A 19021-nucleotide genomic window follows, 5' to 3' on the forward strand; every position below is an offset into this window, starting at 1 on the left:
TTGGGGTTTTTTTTGGGCTTGTTTTGGGGTTTTTTTGGGGGGTTTGGGGGTTTTGGGGGTTTTTTTGTTGGTTTTTTGGGGTTTTTTTGGGATTTTTTGTGGTTTTTCTGGAGTTTGGGGTTTTTGGGATTTTTTTCGGGATTTTTTTGGGGTTTTTTGGGGTTGTTTTGGGGTGGGTTTTGGGTCGTTTTAGGGTTTTTTGGGGTTGTTTCAGAGTTTTTTTGGTTTTTGGGGGGAATTTTGGGGTTTTTTGGGTTTTTTGGTGGGGTTTTTTGGGGTTGTTTTGGGATTTTGGGGTTTTTTTGTTTTTTGTTTGTTTTTGGGTTTTTTGTGGGGTTGTTTTGGGGGTTTTTTGGGATTTTTTTTGTTTTTTTGAGATTTTTGGGGTTTTTTTAGGGTTATTTTGCAATTTTTTTTGTTTTTTGGGATTTTTTTGGGATTTTTTTGGGATCTTTTTGGGGTTTTTTTGGGTTTTTTTTCAGTTTTTCCCCCCCTGACTCCCCGCAGAGGTCAAACCCACAAGGTGTGTGTGTTGATCTGCAATTCTCCTCCTTACCTGCTGCCTGCTGTGGAGAGCACAACTTACTCTGGCTACAGCACTGAGAGCCTGGTGCAGAGGATTGCCGAGGTGATTTGGGATTTTTTGGGATTTTTTTGGGGTGTTTTGGGGTTTTTTTTGGGATTTTTTTGGGGTTTTTTGGGGTATTTTGGGGCTGCAATACCCCATGGCAGTTGGGGAATTTGGGGGATTTGGGAGTTCAGCACAACCTGCTCTGGGTACAGCACTGAGAGCCTGGTGCAGAGGATTGCTGAGGTGATTGGGGATTTTTGGGGTTTTTTGGGGTTTTTTGGGGGTTTTTTTGGGGTCTTTTTGGGGTTTTTGGGGGCTGGAGAGGTTTGGAATAATGGGGAGTAATGAGAGTTAATAGGAATCCCATATGATGTATTTGGGGTACAGCAATGAGAACATCATGCAGAGGATTGCTGAGGTGATTTGGAGATTTTTGGGATTTTTTGGGGTTTTTTGGGATTTTTTGGGGGTTTTTTGGGGTTTTTTTTGGGGTTTTTTGGGGTTTTTTGGGGGGCTGCAATACCCCATGGCAGTTGGGGAATTTGGGGGATTTGGGAATTCAGCACAACTTACTCTGGGTACAGCACTGAGAGCCTGGTGCAGAGGATTGCCGAGGTGATTTGGGGATTTTTGGGATTTTTTGGGGATTTTTTTGGGGTTTTTTTGGGTTTTTTTTTGGAATTTTGGGAGATGGGGGGTTGGGAGAAATGAGGAAGTTATTGGGAAGCAATGGGAATCCCAAATGATGTATTTGGGGTGCAGCAATGAGAACGTGGTGCAGAGGATTGCTGAGGTGATTTTGGGATTTTTTTGGGATTTTTTGGGATTTTTTTGGGAATTTTTTGGATTTTTTGGGGATTTTTTTGGGGATTTTTTGGGGTATTTTGGGGCTGCAATACCCCTGGGCAGTTGGGGAATTTGGGGGTTTTGGGAATTCAGCACAACCTGCTCTGGCTACAGCACTGAGAGCCTGGTGCAGAGGATTGCCGAGGTGATTTGGGGATTTTTGGGATTTTTGGGATTTTTTGGGATTTTTTGGGATTTTTTGGGGGTTTTTGGGGGCTGGAGAGGTTTGGAATAATGGGGAATAATGAGAGTTAATAGGAATCCCATAAGATGTATTTGGGGTGCAGCAATGAGAACATCATGCAGAGGATTGCTGAGGTGATTTGGGGATTTTTTGGGGTTTTTTGGGGTTTTTTTGGGGGTGTTTTTGGGTTTTTTTGGGGGGCTTTTGGGGGTTTTTTTGGGGATTTTTTTGGGGTTTTTTTGGGGTTTTTTGGGGGGCTGCAATACCCCCTGGGCAGTTGGGGAATTTGGGGGTTTTGGGAATTCAGCACAACTTACTCTGGGTACAGCACTGAGAGCCTGGTGCAGAGGATTGCTGAGGTGATTTGGGGGATTTTTGGGGATTTTTGGGATTTTTTTTGGGATTTTTTGGGGGTTTTTGGGGGCTGGAGAGGTTTGGAGTAATGGGGAGTAATGAGAGGTAATAGGAATCCCATATGATGTATTTGGGGTGCAGCAATGAGAACATCGTGCAGAGGATTGCTGAGGTGATTTTGGGATTTTTTTGGGATTTTTTGGGATTTTTTTGGGATTTTTTGGGGGTTTTTTTGGGGATTTTTTTGGGGTTTTTTGGGGTTTTTTGGGGGGCTGCAATACCCCATGGCAGTTGGGGAATTTGGGGGTTTTGGGAATTCAGCACAACCTGCTCTGGGTGCAGCACTGAGAGCCTGGTGCAGAGGATTGCCGAGGTGATTTGGGGATTTTTGGGGTTTTTTTGGGGGGGTTTTGGGGTCCTTTGGAGTGTTTTCCCCTGATTTCCTCTAATTTCAGGCCGTTTTTCCCTAATTTTGCACCCAATTTCAGGCTGTTTTCCCCCAGTTTCAGGCTTTTTTCCCCAATTTCAAGCTGTCTTCCCCAATTTTGAGCTGTTTTTCCCCAGTTTTGAGCTGTTTTCCCCCAATTTCAGGTTGTTTTCCCCCAATTTCTAGCTGTTTTTCCCCAATTTTGCACTATTTTCCCTTTATTTCAGCCTGTTTTACCCTGATTTTGAGCTGGTTTTCCCTGATTTCAGGCCATTTCCCCCCAGTTTCAGGTTGTTTCCCCCAATTTCGTGCTGTTTTCCCCCAATTTTGGCCTGTTTTCTCTTAATTTCAGGCTGTTTTCCCCCAGTTTCAGCCAGTTTCCCCCAATTTCAGTCTGTTTTCCCCCAATTTCAAGCTATTTTCCCCAATTTTGATCTCTTTTCCCCCAATTTCAGGCTCTTTTCCCCCAATTTTGAGCTGTCTTTCCCCAATTTCGATCTGTTTTTCCCCAATTTCGATCTCTTTTTCCCCAATTTTGGGTGTTTCCCAGCGCAGGATCCACTTCTCAGTGGTTGCTCCCCGCAAGCTGTGAGGGAGTTGAATTCGGGATGTTTTCCTGGGCGATTTTGGGGTTTCCCCCATAATTTCGAGCTGTTTTTCCCCAATTTTGTTCTGTTTTTCCCCAATTTCCATCTGTTTTTCCCCAATTTTGTTCTGTTTTTCCCCAATTTTGTTCTGTTTTTCCCCAATTTCCATCTGTTTTTCCCCAATTTCCATCTGTTTTTCCCCAATTTCCATCTGTTTTTCCCCAATTTCCATCTGTTTTTCCCCAATTTTGCACTGTTTTTCCCCAATTTTGTTCTGTTTTTCCCCAATTTCCATCTGTTTTTCCCCAATTTTGTTCTGTTTTCCCCCAATTTTGTTCTGTTTTTCCCCAATTTCGATCTCTTTTTCCCCAATTTTGGGTGTTTCCCAGCGCAGGATCCATTTCTCAGTGGTTGCTCCCCGCAAGCTGTGAGGGAGTTGAATTTGGGATGTTTGCTTGGGTGATTTTGGGCTGTTCCCCCATAATTTCGAGCTGTTTTGCCCAATTTCGATCTGTTTTTCCCCAATTTCCATCTGTTTGTCCCCAATTTCCATCTGTTTTTCCCCAATTTCTGCCTATTTTCCCCAATTTCCATCTGTTTTTCCCCAATTTTGGGTATTTCCCAGCGCGGGATCCATTTCTCAGTGGTTGCTCCCCGCAAGCTGTGAGGGAGTTGAATTCGGGATGTTTGCTTGGGCGATTTCGGGCTGTTCCCCCCATGATTTCGAGCTGTTTTCCTCCAATTTTGATCTGTTTTTCCCCAATTTCGAGCTGTTTTTCCCCAATTTCCATCTGTTTTTCCCCAATTTTGCACTGTTTTTCCCCAATTTTGTTCTGTTTTTCCCCAATTTTGATCTGTTTTTCCCCAATTTCGAGCTGTTTTCCCCAATTTCCATCTGTTTTCCCCCAATTTCTGCCTATTTTCCCCAATTTTGTTCTGTTTTCCCCCAATTTCTGCCTATTTTCCCCAATTTCAATCTCTTTTTCCCCAATTTTGGGTGTTTCCCAGCGCAGGATCCACTTCTCAGTGGTTGCTCCCCGCAAGCTGTGAGGGAGTTGAATTCGGGATGTTTGCTCGGGTGATTTTGGGGTTTCCCCCATAATTTCGAGCTGTTTTCCTCCAATTTTGATCTGTTTTCTCCTAATTTCAGGCTGTTTTCCCCGATTTTGCACTGTTTTTCCCCAATTTTGGCCTGTTTTCCCTTAATTTCAGGCTGTTTTCCCCCAATTTCAAGCTATTTTCCCCAATTTTGAGCTGTTTTCCCCCAATTTCAGGCTCTTTTCCCCCAATTTTGAGCTGTCTTTCCCCAATTTTGAGCTGTCTTTCCCCAATTTTGAGCTGGTTTTCCCCAATTTTGCACTGTTTTCCCCCAATTTCAGGCCATTTTCCCCTAATTTCAGGCCATTTTTCCCCAATTTCGAGCAGATTTCCCCAATTTCCATCTGTTTTTCCCCAATTTTGATCTCTTTTTCCCCAATTTCCATCTGTTTTTCCCCAATTTCCATCTGTTTTTCCCCAATTTCTGCCTATTTTCCCCAATTTTGATCTGTTTTTCCCCAATTTTGGGTATTTTCCAGCACGGGATCCACTTCTCGGTGGTTGCTCCCCGCAAGCTGTGAATTCGGGATGTTTGCTCGGGTGATTTTGGGGTTTCCCCCATAATTTTGAGCTGTTTTCCCCCAATTTCGAACTGTTTTCCCCCAATTTTGAGCCGTTTTTCCCCAATTTTGCACTATTTTCCCTTAATTTTAGGCTGTTTTCCCCAATTTCAAGCTGTTTTCCCCAATTTCAGCCTGTTTTCCTCCAATTTCGAGCTGTTTTCCCTTAATTTCATGCTGTTTCCCCCCAATTTTGCACTGTTTTCCCCTAATTTCAGGCTGTTTTACCCTGATTTCGAGCTGTCTTCCCCAATTTCGAGCTGTTTTTCCCCAATTTTGCACTGTTTTCCCCTAATTTCAGGCCGTTTCCCCCTCATTTCATGCTGTTTTCCCCCAATTTCAATCTATTTCCCCCCAATTTCTGGCTATTTTTCTCCAATTCCAGCCAGTTCTCCCCCAATTTTAGGTTGTTTTACCCCAATTTTGAGCTGATTTTCCCTGATTTTGAGCTGTTTTCCCCCAATTTCGACCTGTTTTCCCCCAATTTCGAGCTGTTTTCCCCTAATTTCAAGCAGTTTCCCCCAAATTTGCACTGCTTTCCCTTAATTTCGAGCTGTTTTCCCCAATTTCAGGCAGTTTTTTCCCAATTCCAGGCTGTTTTCCCCCAATTTCGAGCTGTTTTCCCCTCATCTCAGGCAGTTTTCTCCCAATTTCTGGCTATTTCCCCCCAGTTTTGAGCTGTTTTCGCCCAATTTCAAGCTGTTCTCCCCCATAATTTTGAGCAGATTTCCCCAATTTCGGGCTATTTCCCCCAGTTTTGATCTGTTTTTCCCCTATTTTGGGTGTTTCCCAGCACTGGATCCACTTCTCAGTGGTGGCTCCCCGCAAGCTGTGAGGGAGTTGAATTCAGGATGTTTGCTCGGGTGATTTTGGGGTTTCCCCCATAATTTCATGCTGTTTTTTCCCCAATTTCGAGCTGTTTTTCCCCAATTTCATGCTGTTTTTCCCCAATTTCAGGCTGTTTTTCCCCAATTTCCATCTCTTTTCCCCCATTTCCAGCGTGGGATCCATTTCTCAGTGGTTGCTCCCCGCAAGCTGCCGGCTCTCCGCGCTCTGTTCGAGAAAGGAGCTCCTCCGGGCAGCCTGGAGCCGCCGGCCGGCAAGGAGTGCGGGCAGGACCCCAGACACATGGTGCTGGTCAGGGGGGTGGCACTGCCAGGTAAGCCAGGGGACATTGGGGACATTGGGGATGTTGGGGGCATTTAGAGCAATGGGGACATTGGGGCTGGCAGGACCCAAGACACGACTGGGGACACTGGGGGCATTGGGGACATTGAGAGCATTGGGGAAACTGGGGATGTTGGGGACATTGGGGTGACAGGACCCGAGACACATGGTGCTGGTCAGGGGGGTGGCACTGCCAGGTAAGCCAGGGGACACTGGGGACATTGGGGACACTGGGGGCATCGGGGGTATTGGGGACATTGGAGACACTGGGGACATTGGGAACATTCAGGGATTTGGGGACGTTGGGGATATTGGGGCACAGGACCTGAGACACATGGTGCTGGTCAGGGGGGTGGCACTGCCAGGTAAGCCAAGGGACATTGGGGACACTGGGGACACTGGGGACATCGGGGGTGTTGGGGACATCGGGGGTGTTGGGGACATTGGGGACATTGAGGGCAATGGGGACATTGGGGTGATAGGACCCCAGACACATGGTGCTGGTCAGGGGGGTGGCACTGCCAGGTAAGGGGACACTGGGGACACTGGGGACATCCAGGGGATTGGGGACATTGGGGGTGTTGGGGACATTGGAGGTATTGGGAGCATTCAGGGATTTGGGGACATTGGGGACATTGAGGGCAATGGGGCTGAACAGGACCCGAGACACATGGTGCTGCTCAGGGGGGTGGCACTGCCAGGTAAGCCAGGGGACACTGAGGACATTGGGGACACCAAGTGTATTGGGGACATTGTGGGGATTGGGGACATTAGGGGTGTTGGGGATATTGTGGGTATTTGGGACATTGGGGACGTTGGGGGCACAGGACCCGAGACACATGGTGCTGGTCAGGGGGGTGGCACTGCCAGGTAAGGATTGGGGACATGGGGACACTGGGGGTGTTGGGGACACTGGGGACATCCAGGGGATTGGGGACGTCAGGGGTATTGGGGATTTCAGGTGTACTGGGGGGATTGGGGATATTGGGGATATTTGGGACATTGGGGTGATAGGACCCAAGACACATGGTGCTGGTCAGGGGGGTGGCACTGCCAGGTAAGGACTGGGGACATTGGGGTTGTTGGGGACATCGGGGGGGGATTGGGGACATTGGGGACATTGGGGATATTGGGAACATTCAGGGATATTGGGGACATTGGGGATGCTGTGGGGCACAGGACCCGAGACACATGGTGCTGGCCAGGGGGGTGGCACTGCCAGGTAAGCCAGGGGACAGCGGGGACATTGGGGACATTGGGGACATCCAGGGGATTGGGGACATTGGGGACATTGGGGTTGTTGGGGACATTGAGGGATTTGGGGACGTTGGGGATATTGGGGCACAGGACCTGAGACACATGGTGCTGGTCAGGGGGGTGGTACTGCCAGGTAAGGATTGGGGACATGGGGGACATCAAGGGTGTTGGGGACATTGGGGACATCCAGGGGATTGGGGACGTCAGGGGTATTGGGGATTTCAGGTGTATTGGGGGGATTGGGGATATTGGGGATATTTGGGACATTGGGGTGATAAGACCCGCGGCACATGGTGCTGGTCAGGGGGGTGGCACTGCCAGGTAAGCCAGGGGACACTGGGGACATTAGGGACACTGGGGGCATCGGGGGGATTGGGGACATTGGGGACATTGGGGTTGTTGGGGACATTGAGGGTAATTAGGGATATTGGGGACATTGGGCTGACAGGACCCGAGACACATGGTGCTGGTCAGGGGGGTGGCACTGCCAGGTAAGGGGACAGCGGGGACACTGGGGACACTGGGGACATCGGGGACATTGGGGGATTGGGGACATTGGGGGGGATTGGGGACATTGGGGGCAATGGGGCTGAACAGGACCCCAGGCACATGGTGCTGGTCAGGGGGGTGGCACTGCCAGGTAGGCCAGGGGACACTGGGGACATTAGGGACATTGGGGACATCCAGGGGATTGGGGACATTGGGGGCAATGAGGATATTGGGGACATTGAGAGCACTGGGGACATTGAGGGCATTTAGGGCAATGGGGACATTGGGGTGATAGGACCCCAGACACATGGTGCTGGTCAGGGGGGTGGCACTGCCAGATAAGGGGACACTGGGGACATTGGGGGGCTTGGGGAATTTTGGGAATTTTGGGAATTGGGGGGCTTGGGGGTACTGGGGACACTGGGGACATTGAGGGCAATGGGGATGTTGGGGACATTAGGGATGTTGGGGACATCGGGGGGATTGGGGACGTTGGGGACGTTGGGGACGTTGGAGGCATTGAGGATATTGGGGACATTGAGGGGTTTGGGGACATTTGGGGATATTGGGGATGTTGAGGGTATTGGGGACACTGGGGACCATATCCCCAAACCCCTCAATGTCCAAGTCCCCCCAATGTCCCCAGTGTCCCCAGTGTCCCAAACCCTTCAATGTCCCCAATGTCCTAAACCTAATATCAAACCCCTCAATGTCCCAAGTCCCCAATGTCCCCCAATGTCCCCCAATGTCCCCAAACCCCTATGTCCCCAATATCCCCAGTGTCCCCAATGTCCCCAAACCCTTCAATGTCCCCAAGTCCCCCAATGTCCCCTCAGTGTCCCCAGTATCCCCAAACCACTCAATGACCCCAAATCCCCTCAATGTTTCCAATGTCCCCCAATGTCCCCCAATATCCCCAAACCCCTCAATGTCCCCAATGTCCCCATATCACCAATGTCCCCAAATCTCCAGTGTCCCTAGTGTCCCCAATCCCCTCAATGTCCCCAAATCCCCAATGTCCCCAATGTCCCCAACCCTCTCTGTCCCCCAGCAGGCAGCACCAGCAGCTCCTCTCTGCCCCAAACCCACCGTGGCTCCACCCCAGCTGCCCCCAGCGCCCCCAACTGCCCCCAGCGCCCCCCCAGCCACCCCCGCCGGGACCCCAACCCTACCAGGTACGTTTTGGGGACAATTCGGGGGGTTTTGGGGTCCCCAAGACCCTCCTGACCCCCCCTGGGACCCCCAAGGTCGCCCCGCCGGGAGCTCTGAACGCCGCTCAGGCCGCGGCTCAGTCGGCTGTGGAGGCGGCAAAGAACCAGAAGAGCCTTGCGGGGAGATGTGAGTGTTTGGGGGTCCTGAATTTGGGGGAGAACCCCAAAAATTTGGGGGAAAAAACCCCAAAATTTGGGGGAAAAAACCCCAAATTTGGGGGCAGAACAGGTGTGGGAGGAGGTGGTGCCACCTAGTGGTTGTTATGGGTATTGCAAGAGGGTGAATTTGGGGGGAAAAGGGAGAAGAATTTAGGGAGGAGAAGCAATTTAGGGAAAGAATGGGGGAAAACCCAAATTTGGAAAAAACCCCCAAAATTTGGAAAAACCCCCAAAGGGGGCAGAACAGTGTGGGAGGAGGTGTGCCACCAGTGGTTGTTGTGGGTATTGCAAGAGAGGGAATTTGGGGAGGGGGAGAAAGAAGAATTTGGGGAGGGGAGAAGGAATTTGGGGGAGGGGGAGTGGGAATTTGGGGGAAGAACCCCAAAAATTTGGGGAAAAAAACCCCAAAATTTGGGGGAAAAAACCCCAAATTTGGGGGCAGAACAGGTGTGGGAGGAGGTGGTGCCACCTAGTGGTTGTTGTGGGTATTGCAAGGGGGGGAATTTGGGGAGGGGGAGAAGGAATTTCGGGGGAGACCCCGAATTTGGGGAGGGGGAGAGGGAATTTGGGGGAGAACCCCAAAAATTTTGGGAAAAAAGCCCCAAAATTTGGGGAAAAAAACCCCAAAATTTGGGGAAGGGGCGCAGGAATTTTGAGGAGGAGGTGCTGCCACCTAATGGGCGTTTTGGGTATTGCAAGGGGCAGAATTTGGGGAGGGGGAGAAGGAATTTGGGGGGAGAACCCCAAATTTGGGGAGGAGGAAAGGGAATTTGGGGGAAAAACCCAGAATTTGGGTGGGGGAAGAGGGAATTTGGGGAGGAGACCCCCAAATTTGGGGAGGGGGGGGCGCGGGAATTTGGGGAAGAACCCCAAAATTTGGGAACCCCCCCCCCCAAATTTGGGGGGGAGCGAGAATTTGGGGATGAGACCCCCGAATTTGGGGAGGGGGGGAGCAGAAATTTGGGGGGAGAACCCCAAAAATTTGGGGAAAAAGCCCCAATTTGGGGAGGGGGAGAGGGAATTTGGGGAGGAGGTGGTGCCATCTCGTGGTTGTTTTTGGTATTGCAAGAGGGAATTTGGGGAGGGGAGAAGAAATTTTGGGAATTTTGGGTTCTATTAATGGGAATTTTCGGGTATTTTTAAGGGATTTTTGGGTTATTTTAATGGGTATTTTTGGGTATTTTTAAGGGATTTTTGGGTTATTTTAATGAGAATTTTTGGGTATTTTTAAGGGATTTTTGGGTTATTTAAATGGGAATTTTCGGGTATTTTCATGGGAATTTCAGGCTATTTTAATGGGAATTTTGGCCTATTTTAATGGTAAATTTGGGTTATTTTAATGGGAATTTTGGGTTATATTAATGGGATTTTTTTGGCTATTTTAATGGGTATTTTGTGATATTTTAAAGGGAATTTTGGGGTATTTTAAAGGGAATTTTGGGGTATTTTAATCTGAATTTTGGGGCTATTTTTAAGGTATTTTAAAGGGAATTTTGGGGCTATTTTAAAAGGATTTTTAAGGGATTTTTGGGGTTATTTTCATGGCAATTTTGGGCTATTTTAATGGGAATTTTGGGGTATTTTAAAGGGAATTTTGGGGTATTTTAATGGGCATTTTGTGGCTTTTAAAATGGATTTTTAAGGGATTTTTGGGTTATTTTCATGGCAATTTTGGGCTATTTTATTGGTAAATTTGGGTTATTTTAATGGGAATTTTCAGGGATTTTTTTGGGTTATTTTAATGGGAATTTTGGGTTATTTTGAGTTATTTTAATGGGAATTTCGGGTTATTTTAGTGGGAATTTTGGGTTATATTAATGGGAATTTTGAGTTACTTTATTGGTAAATTTCGGTTATTTTAATGGGAATTTTAAGTTATTTTAATGGGAATTTGGAGTTATTTTAAAGGGAATTTTGGGGTTATTTTAATGCAAATTTTGAGTTATTTTAATGGGAATTTGGGGTGATTTTTAAGGTATTTTGAAGGGAATTTTGGGGCTTTTTAAAAGGGATTTTTAAGGGATTTTTGGGGTTATTTTCATGGCAATTTTGGGCTATTTTAACCGAATTTTGGGTTTATTTTAAAATGAATTTTGGGCTATTTTAAAGGAAATTTTGGGGCTAATTTAATGCGAATTTTGAGTTATTTTAATGGGAATGTTGGGTTACTTTGAGTTATTTTAATGGAAATTTTGGGTTCTATTAATGGGAATTTTCAGTTATTTTAAAGGGAATTTTGCGGTTCTTTTAATGGGAATTTTGGGCTATTTTAATGGGAATTTTGGGGTATTTTAATGGGAATTTTGGGGCTATTTTTAAGGGATTTTTGGGGATATTTTCACGGCAATTTTGGGCCGTTTTAACCAAAATTTTGGGTTTTTCTCTCTCCCCGCCCAGTCCCCTCCCTGCCCCCCCTGCAGCCTCCCTTCCCCCAACCCCCCCCCAGCCCCTCCCCCAGCCCCCCACGCGCCCCTCCCCCAAACTGCCCCCAGGCTGCTGCCCCTCCCCCCCCCGGGCTGCTGCCCCCCAACCCTGCCCAGGGCAACCCCCCGGGGGGGGGCAGCCAGCTGGTGAGTGAAGGGTTAAAAATATCGGGGGTTTGGGGGGGAAAATGGGAATTTTGGGGGGAAAAATGGGAATTTTGGGGAAAAAATGTGGATTTTGGGGAAAAAAAGGGAATTTTGGGGGCAAAAATCCCAATTTTGGGGTGATTTAATGCTATTTTGGGATGAAAAATCTGAATTTGGGGGGAAAAATGGGAGTTTTGGGGAAAAAAATGGGAATTTTGGGGGGAAAAAATACCAATTTTGGGGGAAAAAATCTGAATTTTGGGGGGAAAAATACCAATTTTGGGGGGAAAAATCGGAATTTTGGAGTTTAATTCGGAATTTTGGGGGGCAAAATGTGAATTTTGGGGTGATTTAATGCCATTTTGGGATGCTCCCCCCTGATCCAGGGAGCTCCCCAGGCTGGGAGCAACCAGATGGTGAGTGAAGGGTTAAAAAATCAGCATTTTGGGAAAAAAATGGGAATTTTGGGGTGAAAAATCAGAATTTTGGGGTGCTCCCCCAACCCTGCCCAGGGCAACCCCCCGGGGGGAGCAGCCAGCTGGTGAGTGAAGGGTTAAAAATATCCGAGTTTTGGGGGGGAAAACGGGAATTTTGGGGAGAAAAATGGGAATTTTGGGAAAAAAATGGGAATTTTGGGGGGAAAAATGGGAATTTTGGGAAAAAATAATGGGAATTTTGGGGAGAAAAACCCAAATTTGGGGAAAAAAATGGGAATTTTGGGGTGATTTAATGCTATTTTGGGGGAAAAATGAGAATTTTGGGGGAAAAAATCTGAATTTGAGGGGGGAAAAATGGGAATTTTAGGGAAAATCTGAATTTTGGGGTTTAATTTGGAATTTTGGGGGGAAAAAATCCATTTTTGTGGGGAAAAATCAGAATTTTGGGGTGAAAAATCAGAATTTTTTTGGGAAAAATACCAATTTTGGGGTGAAAAATCCAATTTGGGGGAAAAATGGGAATTTTGGGGGAAAAATGTGAATTTTGGGGGGAAAATCCCAATTTTGGGGGGAAAATCCCAATTTTAGGGTAAAAATCTGAATTTTGGGAAAAATCAAAAATTTTGGGGTGATTTGATGCAATTTTGGGGGAAAAATCTGAATTTGGGGGGAAAATGGGAATTTTGGGAAAAAACATGGGAATTTTGGGGAAAAATCAGAATTTTGGGGTGCTCCCCCTCAGCCCAGGGAACCCCGGAGAAGCCAAGCTGGTGAGTGAAGGGTTAAAATATCGGGGTTTGGGGGAAAATGGGAATTTTGGGGGAAAAATGGGAATTTTGGGGAAAAAATGTGGATTTTGGGGAAAAAAAGGGAATTTTGGGGGGAAAAAATCCCAATTTTGGGGGGATTGAATGCTCTGCCCAGGCTGGGAATACACAGATGGTGAGTGAAGGGTTAAAAAATCTGAATTTGGGGGTGAAAAATGGGAATTTTGGGGTGAAAAATCAGAATTTTGGGGTGCTCCCCCAACCCTGCCCAGGGGAACCCCCCGGGGGGGGGCAGCCAGCTGGTGAGTGAAGGGTTAAAAATATCCGAGTTTTGGGGGGGAAAATGGGAATTTTGGGGGTAAAATGGGGATTTCGGAGTTTAATTCGAATTTTGGGGGCAAAAATCTGAATTTTGGGGGAAAAAACAGAATTTTGGGGGGAAAATCAGGATTTTGGGGAAAAATCCCAATTTGGGGTGATTTAATGCTATTTTGGGATGAAAAGTCTGAATTTGGGGAAAAATGGGAGTTTTGGGGCAAAATGGGAATTTTGGGGGAAAAATGAGAATTTTGGGGAAAAATCTGAATTTTGGGGGAAAAACTGCAAATTTGGGGGAAAATTGAATTTCGGAGTTTAATTCCGAATTTTGGGGGCAAAAATCTGAATTTTGGGGGAAAAAATGGGAATTTTGGGGAAAAAAATGGGAATTTTGGGGGGAAAAATCAGGATTTTGGGGAAAAAATGTGGATTTTGGGGAAAAAAAGGGAATTTTGGGGGGGAAAAATCCCAATTTTGGGGGGATTGAGTGCTCTGGCCAGGCTGGGAAAACACAGATGGTGAGTGAAGGGTTAAAAAATCTGAATTTGGGGGTGAAAAATGGGAATTTTGGGGTGAAAAATCAGAATTTTGGGGTGCTCCCCCTCAGCCCAGGGGAACCCCCCCGGGGGGGTGCAGCCAGCTGGTGAGTGAAGGGTTAAAAATATCCGGGGGTTTGGGGGAAATGGGAGTTTTGGGGGAAAAAATGGCAATTTTGGGGAAAAATCTGAATTTTGGGGGAAAAATACCAATTTGGGAAAATTCGAATTTCGGAGTTTAATTGAATTTTGGGGGAAAATGTGAATTGGGGGAAAAATACCAATTTTGGGGGAAATTGAATTTTGGGGTGATTTAATGCTATTTTGGGGTGAAAATCAGAATTTTGGGGTGCTCCCCCTCAGCCCAGGACCCCCCGGGGGGGAAACCAGCTGGTGAGTGAAGGGTTAAAAATATCGGGGGGTTTGGGGGAAAAATGGGAATTTTGGGGGAAAAATGGGGATTTTGGGGAAAATCTGAATTTTGGGGGATAAAATGGGAATTTTGGGGAAAAATAGAATTTTGGGGTGATTTAATGCTATTTTGGGGAAAAAATGAGAATTTTGGGGAAAAGAATCTGAATTTGGGGGAAAAATGGGAATTTTGGGAAAAAATGGGAATTTTGGGGGGAAAAAATCCCAATTTTGGGGTGATTGAGTGCTCTGGCCAGGCTGGGAAAACACAGATGGTGAGTGAAGGGTTAAAAAAATCGGAATTTTGGGGTTAAAATCTGAATTTTGGGGCTAAAAATGGGAACTTTGGGGAGAAAATACCAATTTTGGGGGGAAAAAATGGGAATTTTGGGGTGAAAAGTGGGAATTTTGGGATGTTTTAATGCTATTTTGGGATGAAAAATCCGAATTTTGGGGGGAAAAATGTGAATTTTGGGGGAAAAAATCTGAGTTCTGGGGCCAAAAATGGGAATTTCGGGGTGAAAATTTGGAATTTCGGAGTTTAATTTGGAATTTTGGGGGGAAAAATCTGAATTTTGGGGGCAAAAATCCCAATTTTGGGGGAAAAAATCCCAATTTTGGGGTGATTTAATGCTATTTTGGGGTGAAAAATCTGAATTTGGGGGAAAAATGGAGTTTTGGGGCAAAATGGAATTTTGGGGGGAAAAATGGGAATTTTGGGGGAAAAAAAACCCATTTTTGGGGGAAAAATCCCAATTTTGGGGGGAAAAATGGGAATTTTGGGGTGAAAAATTGGAATTTTGGGATGCTCCCCAGGCTGGGGGCAACCAGATGGTGAGTGAAGGGTTAAAAAAATCTGAATTTTGGGGGGAAATAATCCGAATTTGGGGGGGAAATTGGAATTTTGGGGAGGAAAATGGGAATTTTGGGGTAACGTTGGGATACTTTTGGGGTAACTCCAGGAATTTTTTAGGATAACCTTGGGATGTTTTTGAGATAATTTTGTGATAGTTTCGAGATAACTTTGTTACATTTTTTGGGAAAACTTTGGGATTTTTTGGAGATAACTTTGGGATATTTTGGGATAACTTTGGGATAATTTTGAGATAATTATGGGATTTTTTGGACATAATTTTGCGATTTTTTGGACATAATTTTGGGATTTTTTGGACATAACTTCGTGATACTTTGAAATAATTTGATGAAATTTTTTGGGGTGAATTCAGGATATTTTGGGCTCTCTCCTGACCCTTTTTTTTCCCTCCCCAGCCCAGCGGGGTTTCCCCAGCTCAGTTCCACCCCAAAATTCTGCTCCAGGAGTTTTTGGGAGAACTTTGGGATATTTTGAGATAATTTTGGGATATTTTTTAGGATACGTTTGGGATTTTTTTGAGATAACTTTGGGACTTTTTAGGATAACTTTGGGATTTTTTTGAGATAACTTTGGGATTTTTTGGGGTAACTTTGGGATATTTTTGGTGCAACTCCAGGAATTTTTTAGGGTAACTTTGGGATTTTTTTAGGATAACTTTGGGATATTTTTTGGGATAACTTTGGGATTTTTTTGGGATAACTTTGGGATATTTTGGGGTATTTTTGGGTAACTCCAGGAATTCTTTAGGATGACTTTGGGATTTTTTTGAGATAACTTCGGGATATTTTGAGATAACTTTGGGATATTTTGGGATAATTTTAGGATTTTTTGGACATAATTTTGGGATTTTTTTGACATAATTTTGGGATTTTTTTGACATAACTTCGGGATACTTTGAGATAATTTCATGAAATTTTTTGGGGTGAATTCAGGATATTTTGGGCTCTCTCCTGACCCTTTTTTTCCCTCCCCAGCCCAGCGGGGTTTCCCCCAGCTCAGTTCCACCCCAAAATTCTGCTCCAGGAGTTTTTGGGAGAACTTTGGGATATTTTGGGATAACTTTAGGATATTTTTTAGGATAACTTTAGGATTTTTTTGAGATAACTTTGGGATTTTTTGGGATAACTTTGGGGTTTTTTTGGGATAACTTTGGGATTTTTTTGAGATAACTTTGGGATATTTTGGGGTATTTTTGGGAGAACTCCAGGAATTTTTTAGGATAACTTTCGGATATTTTTGAGATAATTTTGGGATTTTTTTGAGGTAACTTTGGGACATTGTGGAGATAATTTTGGGATTTTTTTGAGATAACTTTGACATAACTTTGGGATACTTTGAGATAATTTCATGAAATTTTTTGGGGTGAATTCGGGATATTTTGGGCTCTCTCCTGACCCTTTTTTTTCCCTCCCCAGCCCAGCGGGGTTTCCCCCAGCTCGGTTCCACCCCAAAATTCTGCTCCCCAGCTGGGAGCTGCTCTGCCTGGAGCTCAGCAGGGAGGAGGAAACAAAGTGTTGGCCTGGAGTGGAGTGCTGGAGTGGCAGGAGGTGGGGAATTTGGGGGAAATTTGGGGGATTTAGGGGGAATTTGGGGGGATTTTGGGGATTTGGGGAGATTTGGGGGAATTTGGGGAGATTTGGGGAAATTTGGGGGATTTTGGGGGATTTTGGGGATTTGGGGATTTTGAGGAATTTTGGGAGGATTTGGGGAATTTGGGGTGAATTTTGGGGGTCCCAGGAGGGGTTTGGGGGGAATTTGGGGGATTTTGGGGATTTTTTGGGGGATTTTGGGGAGAATTTGGGGGATTTTGGGGGATTCTGTGGGGGAAATTTGGGGTGTTTTAGGGAATTTGAGAGGGCTTTGGGACTTGGGAAACCTGGGGATTTTGGATCTGGGGGATTGAAGGACTTCTGGGGATTTGAAGGACTTTTGGGGCCTTGGGCATTGGGGGATTTTGGGGAGATTTGGGGTTTTTTGGGGGAAAATTTGGGGATTTTGGGGAATTTTTGGGATGAATTTGGGATTTTTGGGGAAATTTTGGGAGGTTTTGGGGGATTTTTGGGGATTTTTTGGGATTTTTTTTTCATTTGATAGGATTTTTTTTGAATTTTAGGGATTTTGGGGAATTTTTTGGATTTTTTGGGGATTTTGGGGAAATTTGGGGTGTTTTAGGGGGAATTTGAGAGGGTTTAGAGGGAGATTTTAGGGGATTTGGGGGATTTAGGGAATTTTGGGGAATTTTTGAGGAATTTTGGGGGGATTTTGGGGGATTTGGGGGATTTTGGGGGAATTTGGGGGATTTTGGGGGAATTTGGGGGATTTGGGGGATTTGGGGGATTTTGAGGAATTTTGGGAGATTTTGGGGAAATATGGGGGATTTTGGGAAATATGGGGGAATTTGGGGGAATTTGGGGGATTTAGGGAGATTTTGGGGGAATTTGGGAGATTTTTGGGGGATTTGGGGGATTTTAGGGGATTTTTAGGAGGATTTGGGTGAATTTTGGGGAATTTTGGGGAGGTTTTAGGGGATTTTGGAGAGATTTTGGGGGAATTTGGGTCGATTTTGGGGGATTTTATGGGATTTTTGGGAGATTTGGGGGAATTTTGGAGATTTTAGGGGGAATTTTGGAGATTTTGGGGGATTTTAGGGGATTTTTAGGAGGATTTGGGTGAATTTTGGGAGATTTTGGGGAATTTTGGGAAGAATTTTAGTGTTTTTGGGGGAATTTTGGGGTGATTTTGGGAGATTTTAGGGTGATTTGGGGGATTTTATGGGATTTTAGGGGAATTTGGGGAGATTTTGGTGAATTTGGGGTATTTTGGGGGATTTTAGGGAACTTAGCAATTTGGGGAATTTTGGGGGATTTTGGGAGACTTGGGTGATTGGGGATTTGGAGGAATTTGGGAAATTTTGGGGGACAAAACAAAAAAAAAAAAAAAGGGGAATTTAGGAGGTGAATTTTGGGATTTTGGGGATTTTGGGTGATTTTGGGGAATTTTGGGAATTTGGGAGATTTTTGGAAAAAAAAAACCAAAAAAAAAACCAAAAAAAACAGATCCTGGGGGAAATTTAGGGTGAATTCTATTGGGAAAAATACCCAAAAAAAAAAAAATCCCAAAAACCCCAAAATCCCCAAAAATCCCCCAAAAAATCCCCAAAAAATCCCAAAAATTCCCCAAAATCCCCAAAAAAATCCCCAAATCCCCAAAAAACCCCAAAAATTCCCAAATTCCCAGAAACCCAAACCTGCCTCGGTGGATTCCAACACGAAGCTCACCAGATCTCTGCCCTGCCAGGTCTACGTGAATTCTGGGGAAAATCTGTGAGTTTTTGGGCAAATTTTGGGTTTTTTGGGGTTTTTGGGGTTCTGGTTTTTGGAAATTCTGGGGAAAATCTGTGAGTTTTTGGGCAAATTTGGGGTTTTTTTGGGGTTTTTGGGGTTCTGGGAGGGTTTTGGGGTGGATTTGGGTGATTTTTGGGTGATTTTTGGGTGATTTTTGGGTGACTTTTGGTGACTTTGGGGTGATTTTTGGGTGATTTTTGAGAGATTTTTAGGTGATTTTTGAGTCATTTTTGGGGTGATTTTTAAGGTGATTTTTGAGTGATTTTGGGGTGGCTTTTGGGTGATTTTTGGGTGATTTTGGGTGATTTTTGAGTGATTTCAGGTGATTTTTTGGGTGATTTTTGAGTGATTTTTTGGGTGATTTTTGGATGATTTTTGGAAGATTTTGAGTGATTTTTGAGTGATTTTTGGGATAATTTTAGGGATGATTTTTTGGTGATTTTTGAGTGATTATTGAGTGATTTTTGGGTGATTTTTGATTGATTTTTGAGTGATTTTTGGGTGTTTTTTGGGATAATTTTTGGGTGATTTTGGGGTGATTTTAGGGTGATTTTTGAGTGGTTTTTTGGTGAGTTTTGGGTGATTTTTGGGGTGATTTAAAGTGATTTTTTAGGTGATTTTAGAGTGATTTTTGGGTGACTTTTGAGATAATTTTAGGGTGATTTTGAGTTATTTTGGGGTGAATTTGGGATAATTTTAGGGTGATTTTGAAGTTATTTATAGGGTGGTTTTGGGGTGAATTTTAGGATGATTTTAGGGTGAATTTGGGATAATTTTTGGGGTAATTTTAGAGTGAATTTGGGGCGATTTTGGGTGATTTTTAGATTGATTTTGGGATGATTTTAGGGTGATTT

At 45.0% G+C, this 19021-nt stretch overlaps 1 protein-coding gene and 1 long non-coding RNA gene across 2 annotated transcripts in view; one reads left to right on the forward strand and one right to left on the reverse strand.

Moving 5' to 3' along the window:
- Positions 1 to 19021, forward strand: part of MED25 (mediator complex subunit 25) — a 49140-nt gene that overhangs the window by 11167 nt on the left and 18952 nt on the right. Inside the window, exons 6-13 of the mRNA XM_085045395.1 lie at positions 508 to 628; positions 5627 to 5786; positions 7643 to 7691; positions 8592 to 8715; positions 8788 to 8878; positions 11308 to 11480; positions 16239 to 16370; positions 18061 to 18146. Of these exons, the coding sequence (XP_084901521.1) occupies positions 508 to 628; positions 5627 to 5786; positions 7643 to 7691; positions 8592 to 8715; positions 8788 to 8878; positions 11308 to 11480; positions 16239 to 16370; positions 18061 to 18146 (936 nt within the window). The remainder of the gene's footprint in view (positions 1 to 507; positions 629 to 5626; positions 5787 to 7642; positions 7692 to 8591; positions 8716 to 8787; positions 8879 to 11307; positions 11481 to 16238; positions 16371 to 18060; positions 18147 to 19021) is intronic.
- Positions 15857 to 16006, reverse strand: LOC146422895 (uncharacterized). Its single transcript, XR_014847885.1, has 2 exons — positions 15950 to 16006; positions 15857 to 15905 (listed from the first exon to the last, which is right to left on the reverse strand). It is a non-coding gene; the product is annotated as an uncharacterized LOC146422895 (long non-coding RNA).

The sequence above is a fragment of the Lichenostomus cassidix genome, unplaced genomic scaffold, assembly GCF_008360975.1.
Source record: "Lichenostomus cassidix isolate B80296 unplaced genomic scaffold, HeHo_3.0 HiC_scaffold_38, whole genome shotgun sequence".
Classification (NCBI taxonomy): domain Eukaryota; kingdom Metazoa; phylum Chordata; class Aves; order Passeriformes; family Meliphagidae; genus Lichenostomus; species Lichenostomus cassidix.